Source organism: Chiloscyllium punctatum, chromosome 5, assembly GCF_047496795.1.
Source record: "Chiloscyllium punctatum isolate Juve2018m chromosome 5, sChiPun1.3, whole genome shotgun sequence".
NCBI lineage: Eukaryota > Metazoa > Chordata > Chondrichthyes > Orectolobiformes > Hemiscylliidae > Chiloscyllium > Chiloscyllium punctatum.
In genome coordinates, this window is record NC_092743.1 from 36,364,042 (window position 1) to 36,388,620 (window position 24,579).

General features: G+C 39.5%; 1 protein-coding gene across 1 annotated transcript in view; it reads right to left on the reverse strand.

The window, feature by feature from the left end:
- Window positions 1-308: 308 nt before the first annotated feature.
- Window positions 309-24,579, reverse strand: part of scap (SREBF chaperone) — a 155,057-nt gene continuing 130,786 nt past the window's right edge. The window contains exons 18-23 of the mRNA XM_072570036.1: window positions 24,069-24,154; window positions 20,929-21,011; window positions 20,027-20,193; window positions 13,687-13,767; window positions 9,588-9,794; window positions 309-4,819 (exon numbers count right to left, since the gene is read on the reverse strand). Of these exons, the coding sequence (XP_072426137.1) occupies window positions 4,574-4,819; window positions 9,588-9,794; window positions 13,687-13,767; window positions 20,027-20,193; window positions 20,929-21,011; window positions 24,069-24,154 (870 nt within the window). The 3' untranslated portion in view covers window positions 309-4,573. The remainder of the gene's footprint in view (window positions 4,820-9,587; window positions 9,795-13,686; window positions 13,768-20,026; window positions 20,194-20,928; window positions 21,012-24,068; window positions 24,155-24,579) is intronic.

The following is a 24,579-nucleotide window of genomic DNA, read 5'->3' on the forward strand; positions in this document are numbered from 1 at the left end:
ATCATCCCAAGTCGTTTAGTTCAATTTAAGAATGTTCTGACAGCTGTCCAGCAGACTGCCTCAGTACTCAGAGGTTAAAGAGATCAGGAAACAAAATCTTGTTCCTTGCTCCTGAAAAGCTGTTATCAGGTGAGAACAGGAAGGGTTCACTGCAACACCTTCACAAAAGTAAATGTCAAAGAGATTAGGAAAGCAATTTAAATCATATCTTAATCTCAGACAGTACCTTTGGAAGGGGAGGATACTACATAACATAAGACAAGCTAAAAGTGGACCAATTGGCATATATTAGCATAAAAACAAAACAATATTTGCATGTCTTTTTATTAAAAGCTTATTGCAAAAAAAATGATAGATTAAGAAGTGTTCTTTGGTTCTGTACATTTCTCTAAATTTGTTTCTCTAATATCATCTGACATATTAAAAAATTTACAAAACAAAGTCAGGAAATATATTTATGTTCAAAAGAACTACCACAATGGAAGCCTGAAAAACAATGTTGTCAGTAACCATAGGGAGACCAGGGCTTGTTTTGAGCTCTTTTAGAAATAAGTTTTCAAACTCAGGCAGTGTGCACAGAAACCAGCTAAAACTTAATCGCAACAAACAAATACATTTCATATTTTTAAAAAATCTCTACTCACAATTACTTAGTTTTTAAATATTAAAACATCTGTATTGAGTAAAAAGAGTCTTGAGTTTAGGAAAAGTATATGCTCAATGCAGCAAGATTTTGGGATTGCAGATTTAATCTCCCAATTCGGCTCAGAGCACCTGTACTCACCAGCAGTGCTGTAGAGAAAATTAAAGCAGACACTAGAGGGTCAAAGGTAAAATGGGCAGAATGATTTAGATAGATATAGGTGGGAGTGAAACAGGAAGAAAGATAGAATGACAAGCAAAGGGAAGGGAAATGGGTGAGAAAAACAGACAGAAATAGATAACAAATAAATATAGAGGTGGAGACAGAGGCAACATGGGAGAACAAAGTGAGATTCTAAGAGTAAGAGTAAGAGTAAATGGGAAAAGACAACACAAGGTTCAGTAATGTACAGTAAGATGTCCCATTGGCCAACTAGGAGTCAGTCTCTTCCAGCCTACTAACCACAGCTGGCTGCAGCAATCCAGATAAACTGATGAAAAGGGCCATTTATACTCCGCCCTCAGAGAAAGGCAATACCCATCATCCTATCAGTAGTGAGACAAGGAACCAAATTTCCAGTACTGAGCATCACCTTTTATAGTTAATCCCCATAAATAAGTGACATTATGTCAATCTTATGACAGCGTAATACCCTGATATTACAGTATATACTTCAAAAATACATGCGAAATAAATAATTTATTTTTAAATTAAGCTTGCAGTAGATGACTAAAGTGTGCTGTTTGAGTTCTCATCAGTACAGGATTAAACCACTACCCTACCCTTAATCTAACAGCTTTTCTTTACACTTTTGAAAATTAGCCACTCAAAAACATTTGCCCCAAGAAATTAAATGTGCGACAAAGCTGAATAATGGACTGTTTGTATAATTAGACAGAAAACAGAGGACAGACAGATCAAAATGAAGGAATAGTACAGGATTTGTCCCTTATTAATTTTTAGTCACAATTTGGGTTATTCTCAGTATTGTGTACCTTTCACAGATTCTATGAAACTGGTGACTTGGAAGCAGAGGGGGCTGACAAGGATAATCAATTCAGTACATGCCTTTCCATGTTAAACAGTATTCTTGACTGGGTCTCAGCATCTTCAGCTGCTCAATTTGAGTGCATTATTTTTAAACACACTGATCTAATACATGTTGAAATCTCAATGAAGTGAGATTCATCCATAGCACAGACCCATCAACCAATATGTGGCATCAAAACTGAAATGCATCAAGGTAGTCTCTTTATCGAACCTCAGTGACCATTAGGAATTTCGTTCATTACAAAAACTGTCAATATAGGTAAAGGGGAATCCTTTTATAGTGTTTCTTCTAGAATGATCATGGTTGGCTTTCCAAAGTAACACTGCATCATTTAATTTTGAAACTTCTAAAATTATCACAATTAATTATATGATAATGGTTAACAGGAGCCCTGGCATCAGTTTAAATTATGAAGTATTTGAGAATATAATTAGAAAATAATATTTTCACTGATCAATGAATCATTAGCTCAGTACATGGGACCTTTGAGCAGGAGTATGTCATTTGGCCCTTCAAACCTGCTCAACCATTCAATCAGGTCACGGCTAAGCTGATTCTAGTTTCAGCCCCACTTTGTCAGAGGCCTATAATTCTAAATTTCCTTGTTTATCAAGACCTATCTAAGTCAGCCTTGAATTAATTTAAGAATGCAACTTCCACTATCTTCTGGGGTAGAGAATTTCATACTTTGATGACCCACAGAGAAAGGTTTCTCCTCATCTCTGACTTAAAATAGAGATCTCATATTTTTAAATTAGTTTTAGTCACCACCACCAGAGGAAACATCTTCCATATTCCTCCACCCTCCAATCTAGTCATGTCAAGGTCTTGTATATTTCAGTAAGGTCACCTGCCATTCTTCTAAACTCCAATGGACACAGGCCAAATCTGTTCAACCTTTCTTCACAAGCCTTTCAATTCAGGAATGAATCATGTGAAACTGTCTGATCTTCTGCTAAAGCTGTTTTATATCTGTCCAATTAAGGGGACCAATACTGTGAATCATACTCGATATGTGACCTCAGCAATATTACAGAACGCATAAATGTAAGATAATTATCAAACAAATCAAAAGGAAAGTTCGGAAAACGCTTTGTTTTTCCTAACAATGATGGAATATACTCTTCAAACTCCATGCAGAATCAGTGGGTGTTAGCAGAACCCACAACAGATTTGTTGAAAGAAAATAAATAAATAATTGGAGATTAAAATAAAATAAGAGGGAATGGCATCAAATCGGTTCCCTATACGCACAGTAAAATTCTGATTCAACCAGTGTAGGTCAGCTGCAATCAATATTTTAGTAGGAGTTCTTATTGAGAAACAATTGTCTCTGGTTTAATATTTAGCATTCAAATATATATTATTAATGATGAAACTCTTATTTGGTCTTAGCTGTGAAGAATGCCAATGTTGACACAGCATGGTTGGACTCATGAGACTCAATGTTAGTACATTAGATACAAACAAAGCCATGGGTATGGAACTACAGTGCTGCAGCTGTTTCTTGACCTCTAGCCAGGCGCTGCACAGTTGAAGTATTCTTGCAGATTCGAACCTGAGTACTGTCCTACTGAGTAATTTAAATGGCTGAGCAGTGCTTCATTCAGTTTGCTGGTATATAGTGAAATGTGTTCAACAGTACAAAATAAACAGTGTATAAGTTTATTTTATAGCATTAATCTGAAGAGCTAAATTGCACAGAGGTGTAAAGAAACTGGAAAGTGAAAAGATGTATTACAGATGAGGAGAAGCTGACAAACACAGGCATGAAGGAAGACCAAGAAACTCAGAACTAAGGAGGAGGGACAACCACAAGGGCAACTGAAGGCAAACCGGTTAATCAATCAGTTGTTATAAATGTTGATGAATGTTGAGCAGCATGGCGAACTATAACAGGATTCCACTTTACATAATATCATAGAAAAGAATATCTTAAATACATACTGGTCATCATATCTGTAAAAAAAAAAGATAATGTTTCAGTTGTGGCTCATCGACCTTTAGCAAGTACCTCATGCTCAGAAATCTTGGATTCTGGATAAGGTCTCAGGTGTTTCTCTTTTGAGGAAAAAACCCACCAATCAGACAGACTGTTGGTTTGACAGGATTTTAAAAGAAAAAAAAAAGTTTCTTTTTCCTTCACAAATGCAGGCAGACCTACGATTCATTACAAGTTCTATTTTCTAATATGTATGGTCAGCCTTTTCGGTCCTTTCCACCTGTTGACATTGCTCATAATTTGCAAGAATACAGTTACAGTTTACATAGCTATATCTTTCTATCTTTTTCTTATTCTCAAAACTATTCAAAATGGCGCCAGATCGTGGTGACAGTGGAAAAGCTTTTCACGGTATTTTACTGTTTTTCTGACTGCAAAATACACGTGACAATAAAATCATTAAATCAGTTTAATCTCTCTTACACAGGCCTATCCTTTTTTTAAAACTTGCACACTTTTTAAAAAATCAACTCCTTACAAAAAATTAGTTTTAATTTAAAAAATACATCTGTACTATCTTCTTTGCATCATAGTCTACCTCAATTTCACATGACACAACATTGCAAAAAACTAAAACCAGACTTGATTACTAACATTTGACCGGCTTGATAAGTCACCATAGTGCTTTAAGGCAGATTTACTGTACTTGCACCATGCAGTACACAGTTCTGAAGCTTTGTTATATAAATTATAAAATTATAAATTTGTTTTGTATTTTCTTTCTAAAATCCCAGGCAGATTCTTTCCCCATGCACGAGCTTCTAACCATCCAGTGTATCTTTTCTCTAATCATATAGAAACTCAGGATCACAACTGCCATTTTTTCATCCAATCTTCTTGTTTGAGGCAGAGACTTGTTAGTATAAGACTCTCTTTTTCAGTCCAACTTCTCCAGAACTGACGGGAAGTAAACAAGGCTAAGCTCACTGCCAAAGTCACACACAATGGCAGCATTGTCCAGGACCAACAACTGTCGAACGAGCTGTAACTCATTACTTTTGCCTAGGTAGACCGTCTGAAGTAAGTCTCCGTAGCCAATGTCCCAGAGGCTGACGCAGCCTTGACCTCCAGTCACTAGAAGGTTGTCAGATATCACTCCTAAACTTGCTCCACAACCCATGTCCTGCAAAAAAAGGTTCAAGAGATTAAAAACAATGAGAAAATGGATGTGAAAGTCCACAAGGAGATTTTTAATGACTCAGGATGCTTTATTTTCCTTGACTGAAAATAAAAAAAATGCTGGAGATAAGTGGGTCAGACAGCATCCATTGAGAGAAAGCAAGTTAACATTTAGAGTCGAGATGACTCTTCAGACTCTAAATGTCTTTTTTTGTCTTTAGTTGAGATTCTGGCAACTGCTGTAATATCCTCCTGCTTTATTTTTCTTAGTACTCTACTGAATTCAGAACCTCTCTAAAGCACCATTTCTTTCCAATGTGATTATTCAATTTTAAAATACTTCTTTCTCAAAGACTATATAGTGTAGATCTGGGATTGAGGTTCAGAGTTACTCCAGTGGGATGTGATAAAACTCTGCTATCTCCTGACTGTAGGGACTAATATGTGAAATGAGTCTCATGATGTCAGTTCAGTTTCAAGTAGGTATGCAGAAGACAAAATGGCCTTTGCAGCAGTCTCACTTTGAGAGGATGCTAGCACACAAAGTATGAACTAGTACTGAGTTCACATCAGGTCATTAAGTAGAATACAGGAAGCTTTACTCTGAATCTATAATACTTTCTACTTGAATTAAGAAAAACTAGAGCTGAATTAGAGTCATAGAGATGTACAGCATGGAAACAAACTCTTCAGTTCAACTCATCCATACCGACCAGATAGCTCAACCCAATCTAGTCCCACCTGCCACCATCCAGTCCATATCCCTCCAAACCCTTCCTATTCATATACCCATCCAGATGCCTTTTAAATGTTGCAATTGTACTAGCCTCCACCACTTCCTCTGGCAATTCATTCCATACACGTACCACCCTCTGTGTGAAAAAGTTGCCTCTTAAGTCTCTTTTATATCTTTCCCCTCTCACCCTAAACCTATGCCCTCTAGTTCTGGACTCTCCCACCCGAGGGAAAAGACTTTGTCTATTTATCCTATCCATGACCCTCATGATTTTATAAACCTCTATGAGGTCACCCCTCAGCCTCCGACGGTCCAGGGAAACCAGCCCCAGCCTGTTTAGCCTCTCCTTATAGCTCAAATCCTGGCAACATCCTTGTAAATCTTTTCTGAACCCTTTCAAATTTCACAACATCTTTTCCGATAAGAAGGAGACCAGAATTGCACACAATATTTGTTATTTGAAATGTGGATGCTTCCCATCAATCACATTTATACCTATTATTCATAATAAAATATTTTAAAAAAAGAGAGATGAATGCTCCAATGCTCAAATAAAAATGTATTGGGATGTATTTAATTTGAAAAAGCAGACCTTATAAACTCATGAGCAACACAAAATGCTTTTATATCATTCACATTGATGCCTTGCATAGCTGCAGCTTGATTTAATCTGTCACCAGCTAAATTCTTATCTCTGCAAACTCAGAAAAATGTGTTGTTCTGAAGGTAGTGAGATTACCGATAATGATGTCATGCCATAGACACTTTGCAAACGTGCATCAGCTGCAGATCAGAACTTGAACTGCATTATTTGGATATAATTGCACACAAGGTGCACGTTAACGTCCATGTGAGAAAGAATGCCAAAGCACCCCATATGTATCACAGCACATCTTAGGATACAGTGGTATTCTCCCTATTTCTGAACCAGGAAACCTGGGTTCACGTCTGCTCCGGAAGTGTACAATACCATTTCTGAACAGGTTGATTAGGAAATACCTACATCAAATGCAGGCATAATGGGAGGGAAACACTCTGATGGAGAACCTTCAGAATCATGGATCCAAAGTCATCTGAACCTCTCAAGCATGTCACATTTACCATTTGTCATGACACAAATTACTGGTTTCAGACAACAGAAGGACCTATTTCCCTATACAAGAATTTCCCAGAGTAGTAATCGAATCATAACAATGCAGGAGGCAGTAATTCAACCCACTGAATCCACAGTGACTCTCTCTATAGCAATCCAGCCAATTGTATTCTCCACTTGCCCTGCAAGTTTATTTTCCTCATGTCCACCAGTTTCCTTTTGCAAGTGATACTCTTTATTTCCACTGTTCTCATAGGGAAACGTTCTCATAGAAAAAGTTCTTCCTCACATCATCCCAGCATCTCTTTGCCTCACCTGAAACATTTATCCCCTCTCATAGTCTTATGCACAACCAATTTCCCTACAATGTCTTTTGCTTCAGCTTCTCTAATCCAACCTTGCAGCCCATATTCAGCCTCCCTGGACCAATTCTTATACATTTCCTCTGTTTTTCTTGTGATCACAGAACTGACATACATTTGTGAATAACCTATGAATCATCTCAGCTCTTGACTGTTTTGAGACTAGTTTAGGAAAAAGGAAGATTTTTTCAGAAGTTTTATAGTTAGCTAAAATAAAGAAGCTTTACATAAAGTTGTTCATTTAGTGTCCATTTCCTGCGTCATTTAGTTCTTGTGATATTTACGATGGTACACTTTCAATGTCCTTTTTTTAAAATGTTGCATCCAATTCACTGAGTAACACCACAGCAGTGTTAAGGAAATGAAAACAAATTCACCATTTTTGTTCTCTGCCAAATACTGCATTTCATAACCAGTGAGGGTTAAGTAAGTGGGCAAATATCCTGCAAATGGAATATCACGTCAGAAAATGTGAATTTCTGGAATTGCCCATTTTAGTGGGATGAATAAATAGGAAGCATGTCATCTAAATGGTGAGAGACTGCTGTGTCCCAAGCGGCAGTGTGATTTGGGTATGTTAGTGTACAGGTCACAAAAGATTAGTATGTTGATAATAGCAAAGTAATTAGGAAAGCTAGCACAATGTTGTAATTTATTGAGGGGGGAAATGAATACAAAAGTAAAGATGTAATGCTTAAATTATACAGGTCATTGGTGAGCTCATACCTGTGTACAGTAATGATCACTGTACTTACAAAAGGATATCAATGTATTGGAATCAGTTCAGAGAAGATTTAGATAAGACTAATTTCTGGAATGGGCAAGTTGTTATATGATGGAATGTTGTATAGGCTGGACTTGTATCCCCTGCAGCTTTGAGGAGCAAGAGGCGACTTGACTGAAACATACAAGTTCTTGAGTGGTCTCAGCAGTCTAGGTGTAACCTCTCATTGGGAAACTAGAACAAAGGGCTGCTTCTTAAAAATAAGGGGTCGTTCAGTTAAGACAGTGACAAGGAGAAAACTTTCCTCAGAAGGTTATGAGTCCCTGAAACTCACTTCCTCATAAAATAGCAGAAGCAGCAGCTTTCATTATGTTTAAGAACAGAAGTCAATAGATTCTTGATAAGGAAAGGGGTTAAAGGCTACCAAGGTTAGGTACAAATATGGAGTAACCAGATCAGCTATATAATGTATGTATTTTTCAATTCTCTTCTGAAACCTGAACATTGCTGGCTTGCCAGCATTTATTGTCCATCCCTAGATGCCTTGGAGGTGGTGGTGCTGGTGGTGAGCTGTTTTTTGAACTGCTGCAGTCCATGTGCTGCAGGTAGACCCACAATGCCTTAAGAGTGGGAATTCCAGGAATTTGACCAAGCAACAGTGAAGGAACAACAATATATTTCCAAGTCAGGATGGTGAATAGCTTAGAGGGGAACTTGCAGATGGTGATAGTCCCAGGTATCTGCTGTCTTTATCCTTCTAGATGGAAATATTCATGGGTTTGGAAGTTGCTGTTTAAGTACCTTGGATAAATTTCTGCAATGTGTCTTGTAGATCATACACACCAGTGGAGGAGAGAGTGGATGCTTGTACATGTGCCAATCAAGTGGGCTGCTTTGTTTTGAATGGAGTCAAGCTTTGAGCATTATTAGAATTGCAATTATTTGGGCAACGGGGGAGGATTCCAACACACTCCAGACTTGTCCTTGTAGATAGTGGACAGCCTTTGGAGAGCCAGGATGTGAGTTACTCACTGCAGTATTCTGAGCCTCTGACATGCTCTCGTAGTCACTGTATTTGTATGGCAAGCCCAGTTGAATCTCTGGTCAATAATAACTCCCAGGGTATCGACAGTGGGTAATTCAGTAACAGTAATACCATAATAGTAAGGGATGGTGGTTAGATTGTCTCTTAATGGAGATGGTCATCACCTGGCATTGTGTGGTGCAAATGTCGGTTGCCACTAAATATATTATCTCCCCCGATGCTAATTTGTATGTTCAACTCCATCCCTTTCCCGAGCAACTAAATGAGGCTGAACTGAACAGTTCCCAGACTACTTGATCTTATGCTAATTTTCCACCCTGATATCCTCTTCATTACCAAGACTGCTAACTTTCACTTCCATATCATCATCCATCTTCACCTTTGCCTCAGCTCAGCAGCTGCTAAGCCCTCATCTATGCTTATGTCAGGTTACAAAACATGCCTTATTAACACTCATTGCCAACCACAGGAACAACAGGGTAGGAGGAATACTGAAATCCCATGCACTAAGAACAAATATAAGTGACTCGCTCCCCTATAAATCAGTTGCTTTGTTTTGATAATCTGAGAATTTTTGGTCATTATTTTTGATTTGATGAATCCAGTCCACAACTTTACAAGGTGGAATTTCAACCCTCAACATTTCAGTTGGGCGTGTCTTGGACTACATTGTTACTTTTCTGTCTTAGCCTGCTGAGTGGACTTTAACTCTGCAATTTAGGCTTCTAAGGAGCTTAAAACAAAATCTAGTTTAGTTAAATGACTCTCTAACCAACACAAAAATACAAGAGAAAAAAAATTACTGCACCCACCTGCTGAATAGAATAGAGCTTGATACCAGAGCTGCGGTCCCATATACAGATCACGTCATCTAATCCACCACTGATTACACAGCTTGAGGTGCAGATGAGAGCTATAACGTCACCACGATGACCATGCATATGGCTCACTCGGCTTCCAGTTAATACATCCCAGAGGCAAATAGCTCCATCTTGGCCTCCACTAGCCAACCCCATTGCCTGAAAGATTAAGACGACATTTCAAGTAAAGCAACTGTAAAGTTGAAGAAGTTGACCAGAAATCCCGGAGCTCAGGGACTGTGGCCGAGGCAGCGGGAAGCTGTTGGTAGGCGGGGCAGCAGAGCGGAGGTGAGTAAAAAACTACCAGAGCTCGGAGCACTGTAGCTGCAAACCAAACTGGAGTAACGTCACAGGGATGCTGTGACCTATTTGGTTGGCAGGAAATCTGCACTAAATTTGAAAAAGAAATATCAATAAAGTAATTGACAAAGTAGAAATGGCTGGACAGGTGATGTGCTGTAGCTGTATGATGAGAGAGCTGACTGATCCCATTCCAAACTGCAGTGACCACATCTTCAGCAAGGGTTGGTTGTTGAAGAACACAGACACAAAATTGATGAGCTGGAATCTGAGCTTCAAACACTGTGGCACATCCGAGGGGGAAAGAGTTACCTGGATGCTTTGTTTTAGGAGGCAGTCACATCTGGCAGATCAAGTATTTCAAATTTGGTCAGTGGCCAGGCACGGAGGGTGTGACTGCAAGCAAAGCAGGTAGAGGTATCCTGCAGTCAGGAATGGAGAAGCCTCAGCTCTTGACCTTGTCTAATAGGTATTAGGTTCCTGCTCCTTTTGTGGATGAGGAAAAGGGCTGCAGGGAGGATGAGCCAACTGAGTGCTGCACCATGGTACGGGTGGCCATTCAAGAGGGGGGAGCAAAAGGACAAGTGGTAGTTACAGAAAATTCAATAATTAGAGGAATAGATAGCATCCTTTCGGAGCAGGATAAGAGACCTGCACATGGTGTGTTGCCTGTTTAGTGTCATGGTAAGGGACATCTCTGACCAGCTTGAACAGATGTTAAAGGGGGAGGAGGAGGAGGATCGAGTTGTTGTGGTCCACGCCGGAACAAACAATATAGGTAAGACTAGGAAAGAGGACCTGTTCAGGGATTATCAGGAGCTAGGAACCAAATTAAAGAACAATTCTTCAAGGTTTATAATCTATGGATTACTGCCCGCGCCCCATGCAAATTGGCATAGGGACAGGAGTACAAGGGAAATAAACATGTGGCTAAAAGCATGGTGTGGGAAAGAGGGGTTCCTTTTCATGAGGCACTGGCATCAGTATTGGAACAGGAGAAATCTGTACTGCAGCAATGGTCTCCACCAGAATCCAGCTGGGACCAAAGTTCTAACTAAAAGTGCAAATAAGCTGGTCAACCAGAAAGTGGGAAGGAAGGGTAAAACCTCCCTCAGTGCTCAGTGGGAAACAAAGCAACTGGTTAACATCTGTAGGGGTGAATTTGACTGCACGGAAAAATATGAAGGAAATGACAGGGGAAGCAAACTCAGGAGAGGTTATTAAAGTCTCTGGCACAGACACAAACACAAATAGAAGAGTGTTTGGGAAGGGTTAGCAATCAAATGTCAAGCACACGGACAAATGAATGACATGAGAAGAGGGATGGTTAATACAGTACTGAAGGTGTTATATCTGAATGCACATTGTATAAGGAATAAGGTAAATGAGCTTGTGGCGCTGATTGAAATTGGCAGGTATGATGTGGTGGGCATCACAGATGTGGCTGCAAGGGGAGCAGGATAGGCAGCAGAATATCCAAGGATATACATCTGATCAAAAAGATAGACAGGTGGGCAGAGGTGGTGGGGTTGCTTTGTTAGTAAGAAATGGAGTCGGGTCAGATGGTGTAGAATCTGTGTGGGTAGAATTGACGAACCACAAAGGTGAAAAATCATACTTCGAGTTATGTACAGACCCCCAAAAGAGTAGTCAGGAGCTGGGGTGAAAGATACACCAGGGGATAGAAAGGGTGTGTAAGAAAGGCAAAGTTACAATGATCATTGGGGGATTTCAATATGCAGGTGGACTAGGAAAATCAGGTTGGTAGTGGATTGCAAAAGAAGGAATTTGTGGAATGTCTACGAGATGGCTTTTTGGAGCAGCTTGTTGTGGAGCCCTCTAGGGAACAAGCAATACTGGGTTTAGTATTGTGGAATGAAGATGACTTGACAAGGGAGCTTACGGTGAAGGTGACCTTATGAGGCAGTGATCATAATATGATCGAATTTACTGTGCAATCGAGAGGGACAAAATAGAATCAGAGGTAACGGTACTACAGCTGAATAAAGGCAACAACAGAGGCACGAAGGAGGAGCTGGGTAGAACTGACTGGGAGAGAAGCCTAGCAGGAAAGACAGAAAGACAGTGGAACAGCAACGGCAGGAGTTTCTGGGAGTAATTCAGGAAACATTGCAAAAATACATCCCTCGGAAAATGAAGCATGGTACGGGGGGATGAGTCAACCATGGCTGACGAGGGAAGTCAGGGGTAGCATAAAAGCAAAACAGGAAGCATATAATGTGGCAAACAGTGGAAAGCCAGAGGATTGGGAAGCTTACAAAGACTAATAGAGGGAAACAAAACAAGAAATAAGGAGGGAGAAGATTAAATAGGAGGGTAATGAGTCCATTGTGAAAGTTGAGATTTCTGAATACTGGGAAGTGTATGGTAAAATAGGGCAAAGTCAGCATGGTTTCATCAAGGGAAAGTCATGCCTGACAAATCTGTTAGAATTCTTTAAGGAGGTAATGAGCAGGTTAGGCAACGGAGAGGCAGTGGACGTTATCTACCTAGACTTCAAGGAGGTCTTTGACAAGGTGCCGCACAGAAGGCTGAGGAAGATAAGGGCCCATGGTGTTACAGGGAAGTTGCTAACATAGATAGAAGCTTGGCTGTCTAGCAGAAAGTAGAGAATGGGAATAAAAGGGTCTTTCTCAGGATGACAGCTGGTGACAAGTGGTATTCTGCAAGGCTCAGTGCTGAAACCACAACCTTTCACTTTATACATAAATGACCTAGACGAAGGAACTGAGGGCACTCTGGCTATGTTTGTAGATGATATAAAGATCAGTAGAGGGAGGTTTGAGTAGTATTGAGGTGGTGGGGAGATTGCAGAGGAGTTGGATAGGTTAGGAGAGTGGGCAAAGAAGTGCCAGGAAAGTGTGAGGTCATGCACTTTGGTAAAAAAACAGCATGGACTATTTTCTAAATGGGGAGAAAATTCAGAAGTCTGAAGTGCAGAAACTTGGGAGTTCTAGTCCAGGCTTCTCTCAAGGTAAACTTGCAGGTTGAGTCAGTAGTTAGGAAATGCAATGAGGGCATTTATTTTGAGAGGACTTAAATATAGAAGCAGGGATGTATTTCTGAGGCTTTGGTTAGACCACATTTAGAGTATTGTGCGCAGTTTTGGGCCCCATATCTCAGGAATGATGTATTGGTCCTGGAGCGGTTTCAGAAGAGGTTCAAGAGGATCCTCCTAGGAATGAAAAGCTTAACATATGAGGATTCTGGGACTATACTCAATGGAATTTAGAAGGATGGGGGTGGTCTCATTGAAACTTACAGAATACTGAATAGTCTGGACAAAGTGGATGTTGTGAAGATTTTTCCATTGGTAGGAGAGACTAGGAGTAAAGGGAAGAGCTTTCAGAATGGAGACAAGGAGAAATTTCTTCAGCCAGAGAGTGGCGGATCTATGGAATTCACTGCCACAGAAGTCTGTTGAGGCCAGGTTATTGTATATATTTAAGACGGAGACAGATCAGTTCTTGATTATCAAGGGGATCAAGTGTTAGGGGCTTTCAGACTTTTAGCAAAATGATTCAAGACGCATGTAAATAAGCAAGGAGAAACGGCACTGATTTTACAACTTCTAAATTAAACAAATCACCACACGAAGATGCTTGCAACATATCCAACAACGTGTCAATACAAACGTAATAAGGTGTAAACTGACAGAATATCAGGTACTGTCTGGATCTATAATTTATTGTCATACTCAGCAAAATATTTTGGTTACATATGACAGTACCTGGTCTATATAGACTGCTGTGATCCCTCCTGAGTGACCCTGTAATGTATAAAGACAACAGGAGTCCTCAAGTCGATATATCTGCAAAAGGAACAGAAGCTCAGTAAATAAAGTACCATAATAAAATGCAATTAATTCACTCTTTCTGATGAAACATTAACTCTGTTTTTCTCCCTCAACAGACGCTGCCAGATCTGCTGAGTATTTCAAGCATTTGCTATTTTTACATCAGATTTACGGTATCTGCAGCATTCCACTTTTGATTGAAAATTTGCTTTGCTCAAATCACCTTTGCTATTTACATTTTATTTTCTCTGCATTCTTTTAACTCCATGTTGTCTCTTGCCTGCAATGAAAAATCATTCTGAATTATCTAAGAAGCTGAATGTGTTGCGTGATTTAATTCTGCACTTCATCATCTTATGACACCATCCCAATACACAGCACTTGGCTTGATTCCACACTGAGGATTCTATGGGCGGCATGGTGGCTCATTGGTTAGCTCTGCTGCCTCTCAGCACCAGGGACTCAGCTTCAATTCCTGCCTTGGGCAACTGTCTGTGTAGAGTTTGCACATCCTCCCATGTCTGCGTGAGTTTCCTCTGGGTCCTCCAATTTCCTTCAACAGTCCAAAGACGTGCAGATTAGGTAAATTAACCATGTTAAAATTGTCCATAGTTCAGGATGTGTAGATTAGGTGTATTAGTCTGGGGTAAATGTAGAGCAGTAGGGGAATGAGTAGGTTACTCAGTAGGGGTAGGTTACTCTTAGCAGGGATGATGTGGACTTGTTGGGCCGAAGGGCCTGTTTCCACACTGTAGGGATTCTAGTTTCCTGATGTCATCAGTTCTACCTCACCAGCACTTTTCTCAATAGCTCAGTTATCTCCAGATTGTCTACAGCACTTATCTAATATCCAGTGCTGGATAAACAAAGACTTTCTTAAACACAAAAGCCATTACCTTCAGTTTCACTACAAACTCTGTTTTGTTTTTGACTCCATCCATCTCTCTCAACCAGGCTATTTGTTATTTCTCAGATTGTTTTTTCCAACACACTCCTGGTTGACTTTTCATGTTTTATTCACCATAAACTAAAGTTTTCAAAAATTCTTCTGTTCATTCAACAACCAACCATGATCTACACAGATTTTCTTGATTTTGTATTTTCTCATCTTTGTTTTGAGATCCTCACATGGAATCTTTGTCCACATTAATGTTTCTCCTTCAACAGCACAACCCTCTCTGATATCAGCACTCTTGAATTGTATTGGCGGCTTCAGTAACAAGGGTGCTAAGCACTGCAATTTTCTCTCAATCTCCCTCACTTTCATCCTCTGAGGTGCTGCTTGAGATCTGCCATATTGATCAAGCTTTTCACATTTGTTCCAATATCTCCTTTATACAGCTTGGTGTCAAATGTTATTTATTACTGTCAGTTTGTTTGTTTAGTTAGTTTATTTATAGAATCATAGAGATGTACAGCACAGAAGCAGATTTTTTGGTCCAACTCATCTATGCCGACCAGATATCCCAACCTAATCTAGTCCCAGTTGTCAGCACCCGGTCCATATCCTTCCTATTCATATACCCATCCAGGTGCCTTAGTTATGAACAAATGAACAAGAAACAAAAGTACACCACTCAGTTGTCAAAGCCTGCTCTGTCATTCAACAGAATGACAGCCAACCTGATTTTAACCTCAGCTCTACACTCCTGCCATAATCTTCCATCTCCTTAGAAATTAATAATCTACCTACCTCTGTCTTAAAAATATTTAAAGATTTTGCATCTACTGCCTTTTGAGGAAGGGAATTCCAAAGACTGACAATTCTCAATTTTTTTCTTCATCTCTCTTAGAGGGAATCCCTTATTTATAAACTGTTTGACCCCTCATGCTGGATTCTTCCACAAGTAGAAACATCCTTTCCATATATAAATATTTTAATCAAGTCACCTCTGACTCTTGTATACTCCAGAGGATACAGGCCTACCTTGTCTAGCCTCTCTCAAAGGGCAATTCACCCATTTCAGCTATTAGTCCAGTAACTGATGCCATCAAATTAACATCCTTCCGTACGTAGAGTGACCAGTATTATACACAGTATTCTAGATGTAATCTTGCAAATGCCCTGAAGAACACTTGGATTAACTTCCTTTTGCAGTAAAACATTTTTGTTATTATTTATTCATGGAATCTTGGCATCACTGGCTAAGTCAGCATTTATTCCCCATTCTTAATTGTCCAGAGGGCATTTAAAAGTCACCCACATTGCTAGGAGTCTGGAGTCACATGTGGGTAGATTAGTTAAGGATCATTCCCTAAAAGGGCATTAGTGAACCAGATGGGATTTTCCAACAATCGATGGTTTCATGGTCACCATTCGACCTGTAATTCTAAACCTTCACTGAATTTGAATTTCGCCAACTGCCATAGTAGGATTCAAACCTGGGTCTCCAGAACACTACCTGCATCTCTGGATTAACAGTCTTGTGATAGTATCACTAAGCCATCTTTGAGAAGGTGGCCAAACAGGTGGATGAGAGCAAAGCCGTTGATGTGGTGTATATGGATTTCAGTAAGGCATTTGAGAAAGTTCCCCATGGTAGGCTGTTGCACAAAATATGGAGGCATGAGATTAAGGGCGATTTAGCGGCTTGGCTCAGAAATTAGCTGGCTGAAAGAAGCTGAAAGGTGGTAGTTGATGAAAAATGTTCATCCTGGAGTTCAGGTACTAGTGGTGTACTGCAAGTATCTGTTTTGGGTCCACTGCTGTTTGTCATTTTTATGAACTACCTGGAAGAGGGTGTAGATGGATGGGTTAGCAAACTTGCAGACAACACTAAGATTGATACAGTTGTGGATAGTGCCGAAGGATGTTCTAAGTTACAGAGGGACATAGATAAGCTGCAGAGCTGGGCTGAGGGGTAGCAAATAGTGTTTAATGTAGAAAAGTGTGAGGTGATTCACTTTGGAAGGAGGAACAGGAATGTAGATTACTGGGCTAATGGCAAGTTTCTTGATAGTGTAGATGAGCAGAGAGATCTTGGTGTTCACATACATAGATCGCTCAAAATTGCCACCCAGGTTGATAGGGTTGTGAAGAAGGCATATGGTGTGTTAGCTTTTATAGTATAGGGACTGAGTTTCGGAACAATGAGGTCATGCTGAAGCTGTACAAAACTCTGGTGTGGCTGCACTTGGAGTATTGCGTACAGTTCTGGTCACCACACCATAGGAAGGATGTGGAAGCTTTGGAAAGGGTTCAGAGGATGTTGCCTGGTATGGAGGGGAGGCCTCACGAGGAAAGATTGGGGGATTTGAGGCTGTTTTCATTAGAGAGAAGGAGATTGAAAGGTGACTTAATTGAGACATAAGGTAATCAGAAGGTTAGAACATGGAGAGCCTTTTTCCTCAGATGGAGATGGATAGCACAAGGGGTCATAGCTTCAAATCAAGAGGTGATAGGTATAGGACAGATGGCAGAGGTAGGTTCTTACTCAGAGAGTAGTGGGAGCGTGAAACGCACTGTCTGCAACAGTTGTAGGCTCACCAAATTTACAGGTATGTAAATGGTCATTGGATAGGTGCATGGACGAGAATGGAATAGTGTAGGTTAGATGGACTTCAGATTGGTTTCACAGGACGGCGCAACATTGAGGGCTGAAGGGCCTGTACTGTGCTGTAACGTTCTACATCCTCCAAACATAACATTTCATTAGCTTTCCTAACGACTCACATATTAAGCTGCTGCGATTCATGCACTAGGACATTAAACTCTCTCTGCATCTCAAGAACTCTGCAACTTCTCACCATTTAGTTTGGTTCTTTTTATTCTGTCAAAATGGACAATTTCACACTTTCCCACATTATAATCTATTTGCGTGATGTTTGACCATTCACAACTTATCTTTGTCCCATTGTTAGTTCCTTATGTCCTCTTTACAACTCACTTTCTTACCTATCTTACAGTCATCAGCAAATTTAACTACTCTACTTTGTGCCCCTTCAACCAAATTATTTATAAAATCATTTGTAAAGAGTGGAGGTCCTGGCTCTAACCCCTGTGACACACCATTTATGACATCTTACCTGCCTGAAAAAGACATATTTGTTCCTACGCTCTGCTTCCTGTTAAGACAATCTTCTATCCATGCTAATATATTACCCCAAATATTGATTATACACTACTTTAGTAAACAGTTTACATCCTAAACTGGAAAGATTCCCTATTCAACATTTGAAACAATGGAAAAACTTCCTCCAATATATTTTACTCTGTTTCTTAAATAGACAATCTATTCTCAGCAACCTTCTCATTTTCCAACCGGGTCATTCTACTCCTCAACTGACTGTGTGGCAGTGAGAGTACGATAGAAATTCCATTAATATCGCTGATGTATCCTTTAGATTCAATGCAAGGTCAATCAAACACATGTTGGTCCATGAAGCCAGATCTACAAGCATTCAGTCAAAATGCTTGCAAAATCAACTTCAATAGATTCAACAGTGTTGAGATTGATGAAAAGTATCTCTCTAGCCAGATTTTCTTGTTCTCAAATGGCTGCATTGTGCTTGATGGTTAGGAGGATCTTGCTACCAATTGTTCAAAATAATGAAAACTTATCCATCAAGCTATATTCCTTCAGTCATAATTGTTAATGATGAGACAGAGTAATGACAGAGAACGAAAGAAAATGAAGTGAATCCTATACTCCAAATTCCATTGTGAAATGAGACATCCGGTTTCATTTGCCAAAATATCAGTGAGTCAGGAATTGTCCAAATCAATCACATGACAACCCATGGTCGAAATCATGAGTAGATGTCATCCTTGAATCGAGGTCAGCTGCCCATGACAACTAAAGACACTTTCACAGCCATACCTCTGTAGTTTGTGACGCCCCTGGAAGTGTGCGAACCATCCACTGCAGCAAATCTGAACATTGTAACTGATGAGCCCAGTCAGAATGAGACAATGTGCATGTAACATGTAGTCCTGGCAAACATAACTTTGGAGATGCATTTATGGAGTCCTGGAGATGTTATTAGCAGAATTTTGGAAAGAGCCAGAGCTAAATAAATTCATGGTAGTCACATGATGGCTATTGGCTATGCATATAAATGATCCGCTACAACAGAGATCATGGTCCGAGAGATTGCAGATGTCACCCTGCTGTGAGAAAGCTGATCTTCTACCTGCATAATCTGTGTTGGTGTTATCATTCAAACTGGAACTCTGTGGTCATCCCCTCTATCCTATGGAGTGGTCGGATTGAAGGACAAGGCAATTGCTGCTACTCTAGGTGTGGTTTTGATGCAGATTCTCTTGTTTCTCATTAGGGATCCAAAACTTCATGTATGCAGCAATGAAGATTGACAGTTGGCAAGTGCAGATTAATTTGAATATGGACATGATGGCAGAAAATAAATGTTGGAATCACCATGAGAACAACACAAATATACTCTCAGAACAAATCCTTTGTGCAAAAATCCTTAGAATTAGGACACAAGAAATACATGAGAAAAAAGGACATCATTTCATACAGCACGAGAAGAGGGCGCTGGTTGGTTGAACCATCATTGTGAGCTGCATCGTCATCCCAGTGATAACCAAAACTAGGGACTGGATAGGCATAAGTAGGCAAGCGCTCATGAACTTTTTCCGGGTAATGTACCAATTCTCAAATCAACAAACGAAAATAAAAGTAATATTTTTGTTGACTTTCTTCATAAGAGCTAACATTCAAAAGATTATTTCCCTGTAACTTTGATACAATACTTATTTTTAAATGTATATCTTTTAATTGATGTTGCCAACAAAAGCCAAAGAAATACAGGAGCAAAATACTGTAGAAGATATAAATAGAAAATAAAAATAGAATAACTGGAAATGCTTAGGACATCAGGCAACATTCAGTGGCAGATCAAATAGGTTGTATAGAGATTCTTTATTTACATTGTCCTGTACAGCTTGGCTTTGCTTTAATTTCCTTAAGTTATTGGGGCCTGAAATCTTGTTAACCACCATGACAATCATTTTCATGTGTTTACTGCAACAGGATGCTCTTTAGAGGGCCAGTAGGGACTTGGTGGGCCAAATGGCCTGCTTCTATGCTGTAGGGATTTTATGATTCTATATTGTGCCTTTTAATGTCAACCTGACAAATGGGACTAATCATTCAAAACACAAGACATTCCACAACACAGCACTTCTAGAGTGCTCCAGAAAGGAATCAGCCCAAACTACGCTCTCATGTCCTGTGAACAGAAGCCCAAACATGAGATTATCACCCAATTAACACTATTACTATTTTAAATTCAATTAATTTGTACTCACTCTCAGTGTGTGGTCCTGACTTCCTGTAACCACTCTGCCAGCAGCTGCTTTCAGTACTGTGATGGGCTTTTGGTGTGCACAAGGAACCATGTGTGTTAACTGACAAACGATGGAATCATCACTGCAGAAGACTGGCGACGATGGGATCGTGGATCTGTTGGGTGTTCCTGAACAAGATGACAGACTATAGAATTAGCATTCCAAATATGGAATGAAAACAACTTGCACACAGAGGACAACAGTATCACAGCAAAACAGCTCTCATCCCTTTATAACCAGCTGAAGGGGAGCTTATGCATCAAAAAGATTAGTTTGTTGTAGGTTTAGAGGAAGCGCACATTTGAACGCTAGATTTGATGAGGATTGTTAAAGTATAACGAGACATGTCAAGGGACAGAAACTATAAAGGGAATTCAGATGCACAGCAAAAATAATAACTGATATCTGCTATCAGTCACAGAACTGGAAGATGGAAGGACATATGAGAAGACAGGATTGTAAAGACTGTCAGTAGGACTGAGTTGGAGATTTCAGAATAATCAGTGTTCACTGCATTTGTTTTACAATTCTAAATCACAATTTTCAAAAAAGGGTTAATTGCTGATCAAGCCTCAATTCTGAAAAAAAATCCAGCTTTTGTATGATAGCCATGTATGACACTGACCTAAAAATACTGAGGGACTAAGAAATTGAGCAATGTGATTTTGAAAGCATCTTACATCATCAATGAGCTATTGTTAATATTTAGTCCAATTTATTAACTTGATCCTCAGCCAGGAATTGCCTAATTTTATGCTTTATCTGATGGTAATATATTTAAGAGTTTTGCATTTGTACTAACTTTGGAGAAGTGGCCAAAACATGAGGGAACTACCCATTTCAAACAAATATCTTTCACTTACCTCGGTACTGCAGCTGGTTGCTGATTTTATTGGTGTCTAGACAGTAGAAATCCAATGAGCCATTCAATCTTGCAGCAACAATTCTGTGATAGAAAGCTCTGTTATCTAATTGAACAAACAGCTATCTAACATGTGTAAGTACATATAGTAATTACCACGTTCTGTTGCGGTAACATCAAGGAAATGTCGAATGCTGTCATAATTCGATAGGACATACTACTTTATTTCCCCTATTTCCTAGTCAAAATAATAATCTCAAAACAATAACCAGAATTAACTATCATACAAAACAACTGTTGTGCCAGACGGAGGTAATCTTAGTCATGCTATAACTAACAATGTCTGTGGAAGACAGCAGGCCAAGGCTGAATAATGGAGATGGGAGTACAGGCTGCAGTTAAATATATTGCTTCAGATATCAGGACAACTGATTTTTAAACAATGATACCATGAAATGACAAAAAAACTAAAGCAATTGAGAGTAAGAACACTTAACATTTAAAATAATGACTGCAGTCTATGATACACTACATAGAAACAGAATGTTAATGTTAAAGCTCAATCAAAGCGGCTAAATGTAGAACTTTTAATAAGCAACCAGTTCACACGCACTGGCTGCTGAAAGGGCTTAATGAATATAAGGCCATCGGTGTGGTGCTCTTATATTTCAGGAAGACCTTTGGTACATTCCCCCTAGAAAGGCCTGTATTGAAATTCTTGTTTAAAAAAAAGTCAGTGGAAATATTTTAAAATTTCATCAACTGGCACACCAAATTAATCAAGAAGGTAGTGACACAAGAATTGTTGCTAACTTTGGAGATTGTTATCAGTGAAGTTTAGCAGTCACAAGCAGAATGAAATCTGGAAATGCTACAAAGCTACTGAAGGTGGGAGGCTGCAAAGCTGAACAGGATAAACTGCAGAAGCAAGTAAATATACTTGAGTACTGGGGAGACAGAGGAACTACAATGTTGAGAAATGCAATGTGGGACAAAACTCCATGACAGACTATAACTTAAAAACCGACATGTAAGATGAGGTAGCCTTGGAGTCCTTATTAAAAAGAAATTGCAGCTATTGCATTAAAGATAGCAAATCAGAAGTTTGAATGTGTTGAACACTGAATGCAGATAGTGAAGTAATCCTGTCACTGCAAATATTGTTTCGGCAATTGAATTTAGAATACTGCATACAATACTGATTGTAATATCCCATTTTTGCATTGAGACAGCAATTGAACGTAGAGACATGGCCACTCGCATAATTGAGGGGATGAAAGAATTGTCTATGAAAAGACGATGATGTAAATTGTACATGTTCCAACTGAAACAAAGAGGCTGACAGGTGATACAATTGCTGTTTTTGAAGTTAAGGAAGTAAACATAGACCTTGCAGTGTTCAAAATACTTACCATTTTCTCTACACAATATTAATCCTTAAAGGAATTTATTGCAATTAAAGCACATTGAAACATTTCTGAAATTATGATTACGTAATACTGAAAATTTAAAAAGGATTGAGCAACTTATACGGAATACTTTCAGGTGCTTAAGAGCCTCCAAGATGGGTCTGATGCTGCAATGTCAATTTGTGCCATTTAATCAAAGTTGGCAACGGAGTTGAAACTGGCACTATGAAGGGCTACTCAGAGCTTATTAATTAGTTGACTTCTAGCAGGCATATTAAGTGGCATTGATTAAAGAGGTCTTTATGATTTTGATGGCAAGCACTTCAATTCAATTGCCCTTTACTAACAGGGGTTGGGAGGAAATATTACACGGATGCCAATTTCAAGATAAATGAAAATATCACTTGCCGTTTCACATTCATTACTTGGGAGCTGTTAAGACGATCTCAAACAGAGACACATTTTCTGGGACATTTGTCAAGACTTCATCACATCTGAACATTTATTTTGGAAATTCTGAGCATCTCACTGAGAAATTGTTATGCTAATCCTCCTTATTGGGTTCCTCATCAGAGTCAACAGGAGAAAAGGAATGTTTGAACATTGGCATCTTGCTGGGAATTCCCCTTGGTCTGGAAATAGGAATGGGTGGAGGGAGAGGAGGTCAGACACAGCAGTACCACCTACCTTAGGAGAGAGCGATAGGAGAGCAAGATAGCATCCTGCCTTCTGCTCATCAACATCATTCCCAAGCCAATACAGGTTAGGAATGATTTCTACACCATACTTCCTTCACCAGGACCCTCCAGTGCCACAACTAAGAACCTATGCACCTTCTCTCTTCATCCCTGAGCCATTCTGAACCATGCTACTCTGTCAGCAAAGCAGACATTTGGGACAGAATCATAGAATCACTACAATATGGAAACAGCCCTTTGGTCCAACAAGGCCACACCGACCTTCCAAAGGGTAACCCACCTAGATGTATTCCTTTACCCTGTTATCCTATATTTACTTCTGATTAATGCACCTAAACTACACATTCCTGAACACTATGGGCAATTTAGCATGTCCAATTCACCTAACCTACACATCTTTGGATTGTGGGAAGAAACCCGAGCATCTGGAGGAAAACGCACACAGACACGGGGAGAATGTGCAAACTCCACACACAGTAGCCCAAGGCTGGAATCAAACCCGGGTCCCTGGTGCCATGAGACAGCAGTGATAACCACTGAGCTACCGGGTCAAAGAATATACATTTATCAATGTGCAGAAACTGTGCCTAATTAGCTTGAATCCTATATGTGCAGATTTCTGGTTCAGCATCTTCAGACATGAAAACTATTGTAATTGGCCATTAGAACCAATGTTCCCTCGGAGCTGTATTTTCACTGATTGTAAAGCACTTTGTGATGTCGAACAGTTGTGAAATTCAATTTGTTCATTCTAACACAACCATAATCAATTATTTTGAATTTAAAAGATGTACAGGTAATTATTAGGTTTACTGCAAGTTTTCCTGCAGTCATGGCTCACACTCCATGGTACACCATTACATCTTGAATTCAGATCATAAAAGTATCACAAAACATGGCAGCACTTTCAATCCAATGCAATAAAACCTGTTTGTGGTGGACATTGGATGGGTTATAGCACACTGATGGGACAAACACTGAATCTTACAGAAAGGCTCACAGCATAAATTAACAACATATATTCAGCTAATTACCTGTTTGTGATAAAAGCCAGTGCTGTTATGCCAGAGGAACCGTCTTCATTACTGCAGCGCAGAGTTCCATCTGCAGCATCCCACACCTGAAATGAGCAGATTCATTTTAAACTGCAAGGTGAGTCATGGTTTATACAATAGGTCCTTTTACTTTCTTTAGAAAATAGACCCCTGTTTTAAAACTCTCTTTAGTTTTCTCTAATCTTCCTGAAAGTGCTGATCTATGTTAGGCTTTGGGTTTAATGGACATTGGACCTTTACCATAGCAAATTGGTCACTTTAAATTTTAGACTGAGACAATAAGTATAAGTTGAGTGCCCATCATAGAACACTGCAGGTAAGCTGAATTCTATTTTCCCCCAACATTCACATAAGCATATTCTGCACAAGTCACTGAGCAGTAATACGCAATGATCAACTTTCCTCTCCTTAGCTTTCAGGTGCTCAAGCTGCGTCATTCTGTTTGCTACTCCAACTGAAATTAGCTAGCTCAGTACAATAACAGGGATAG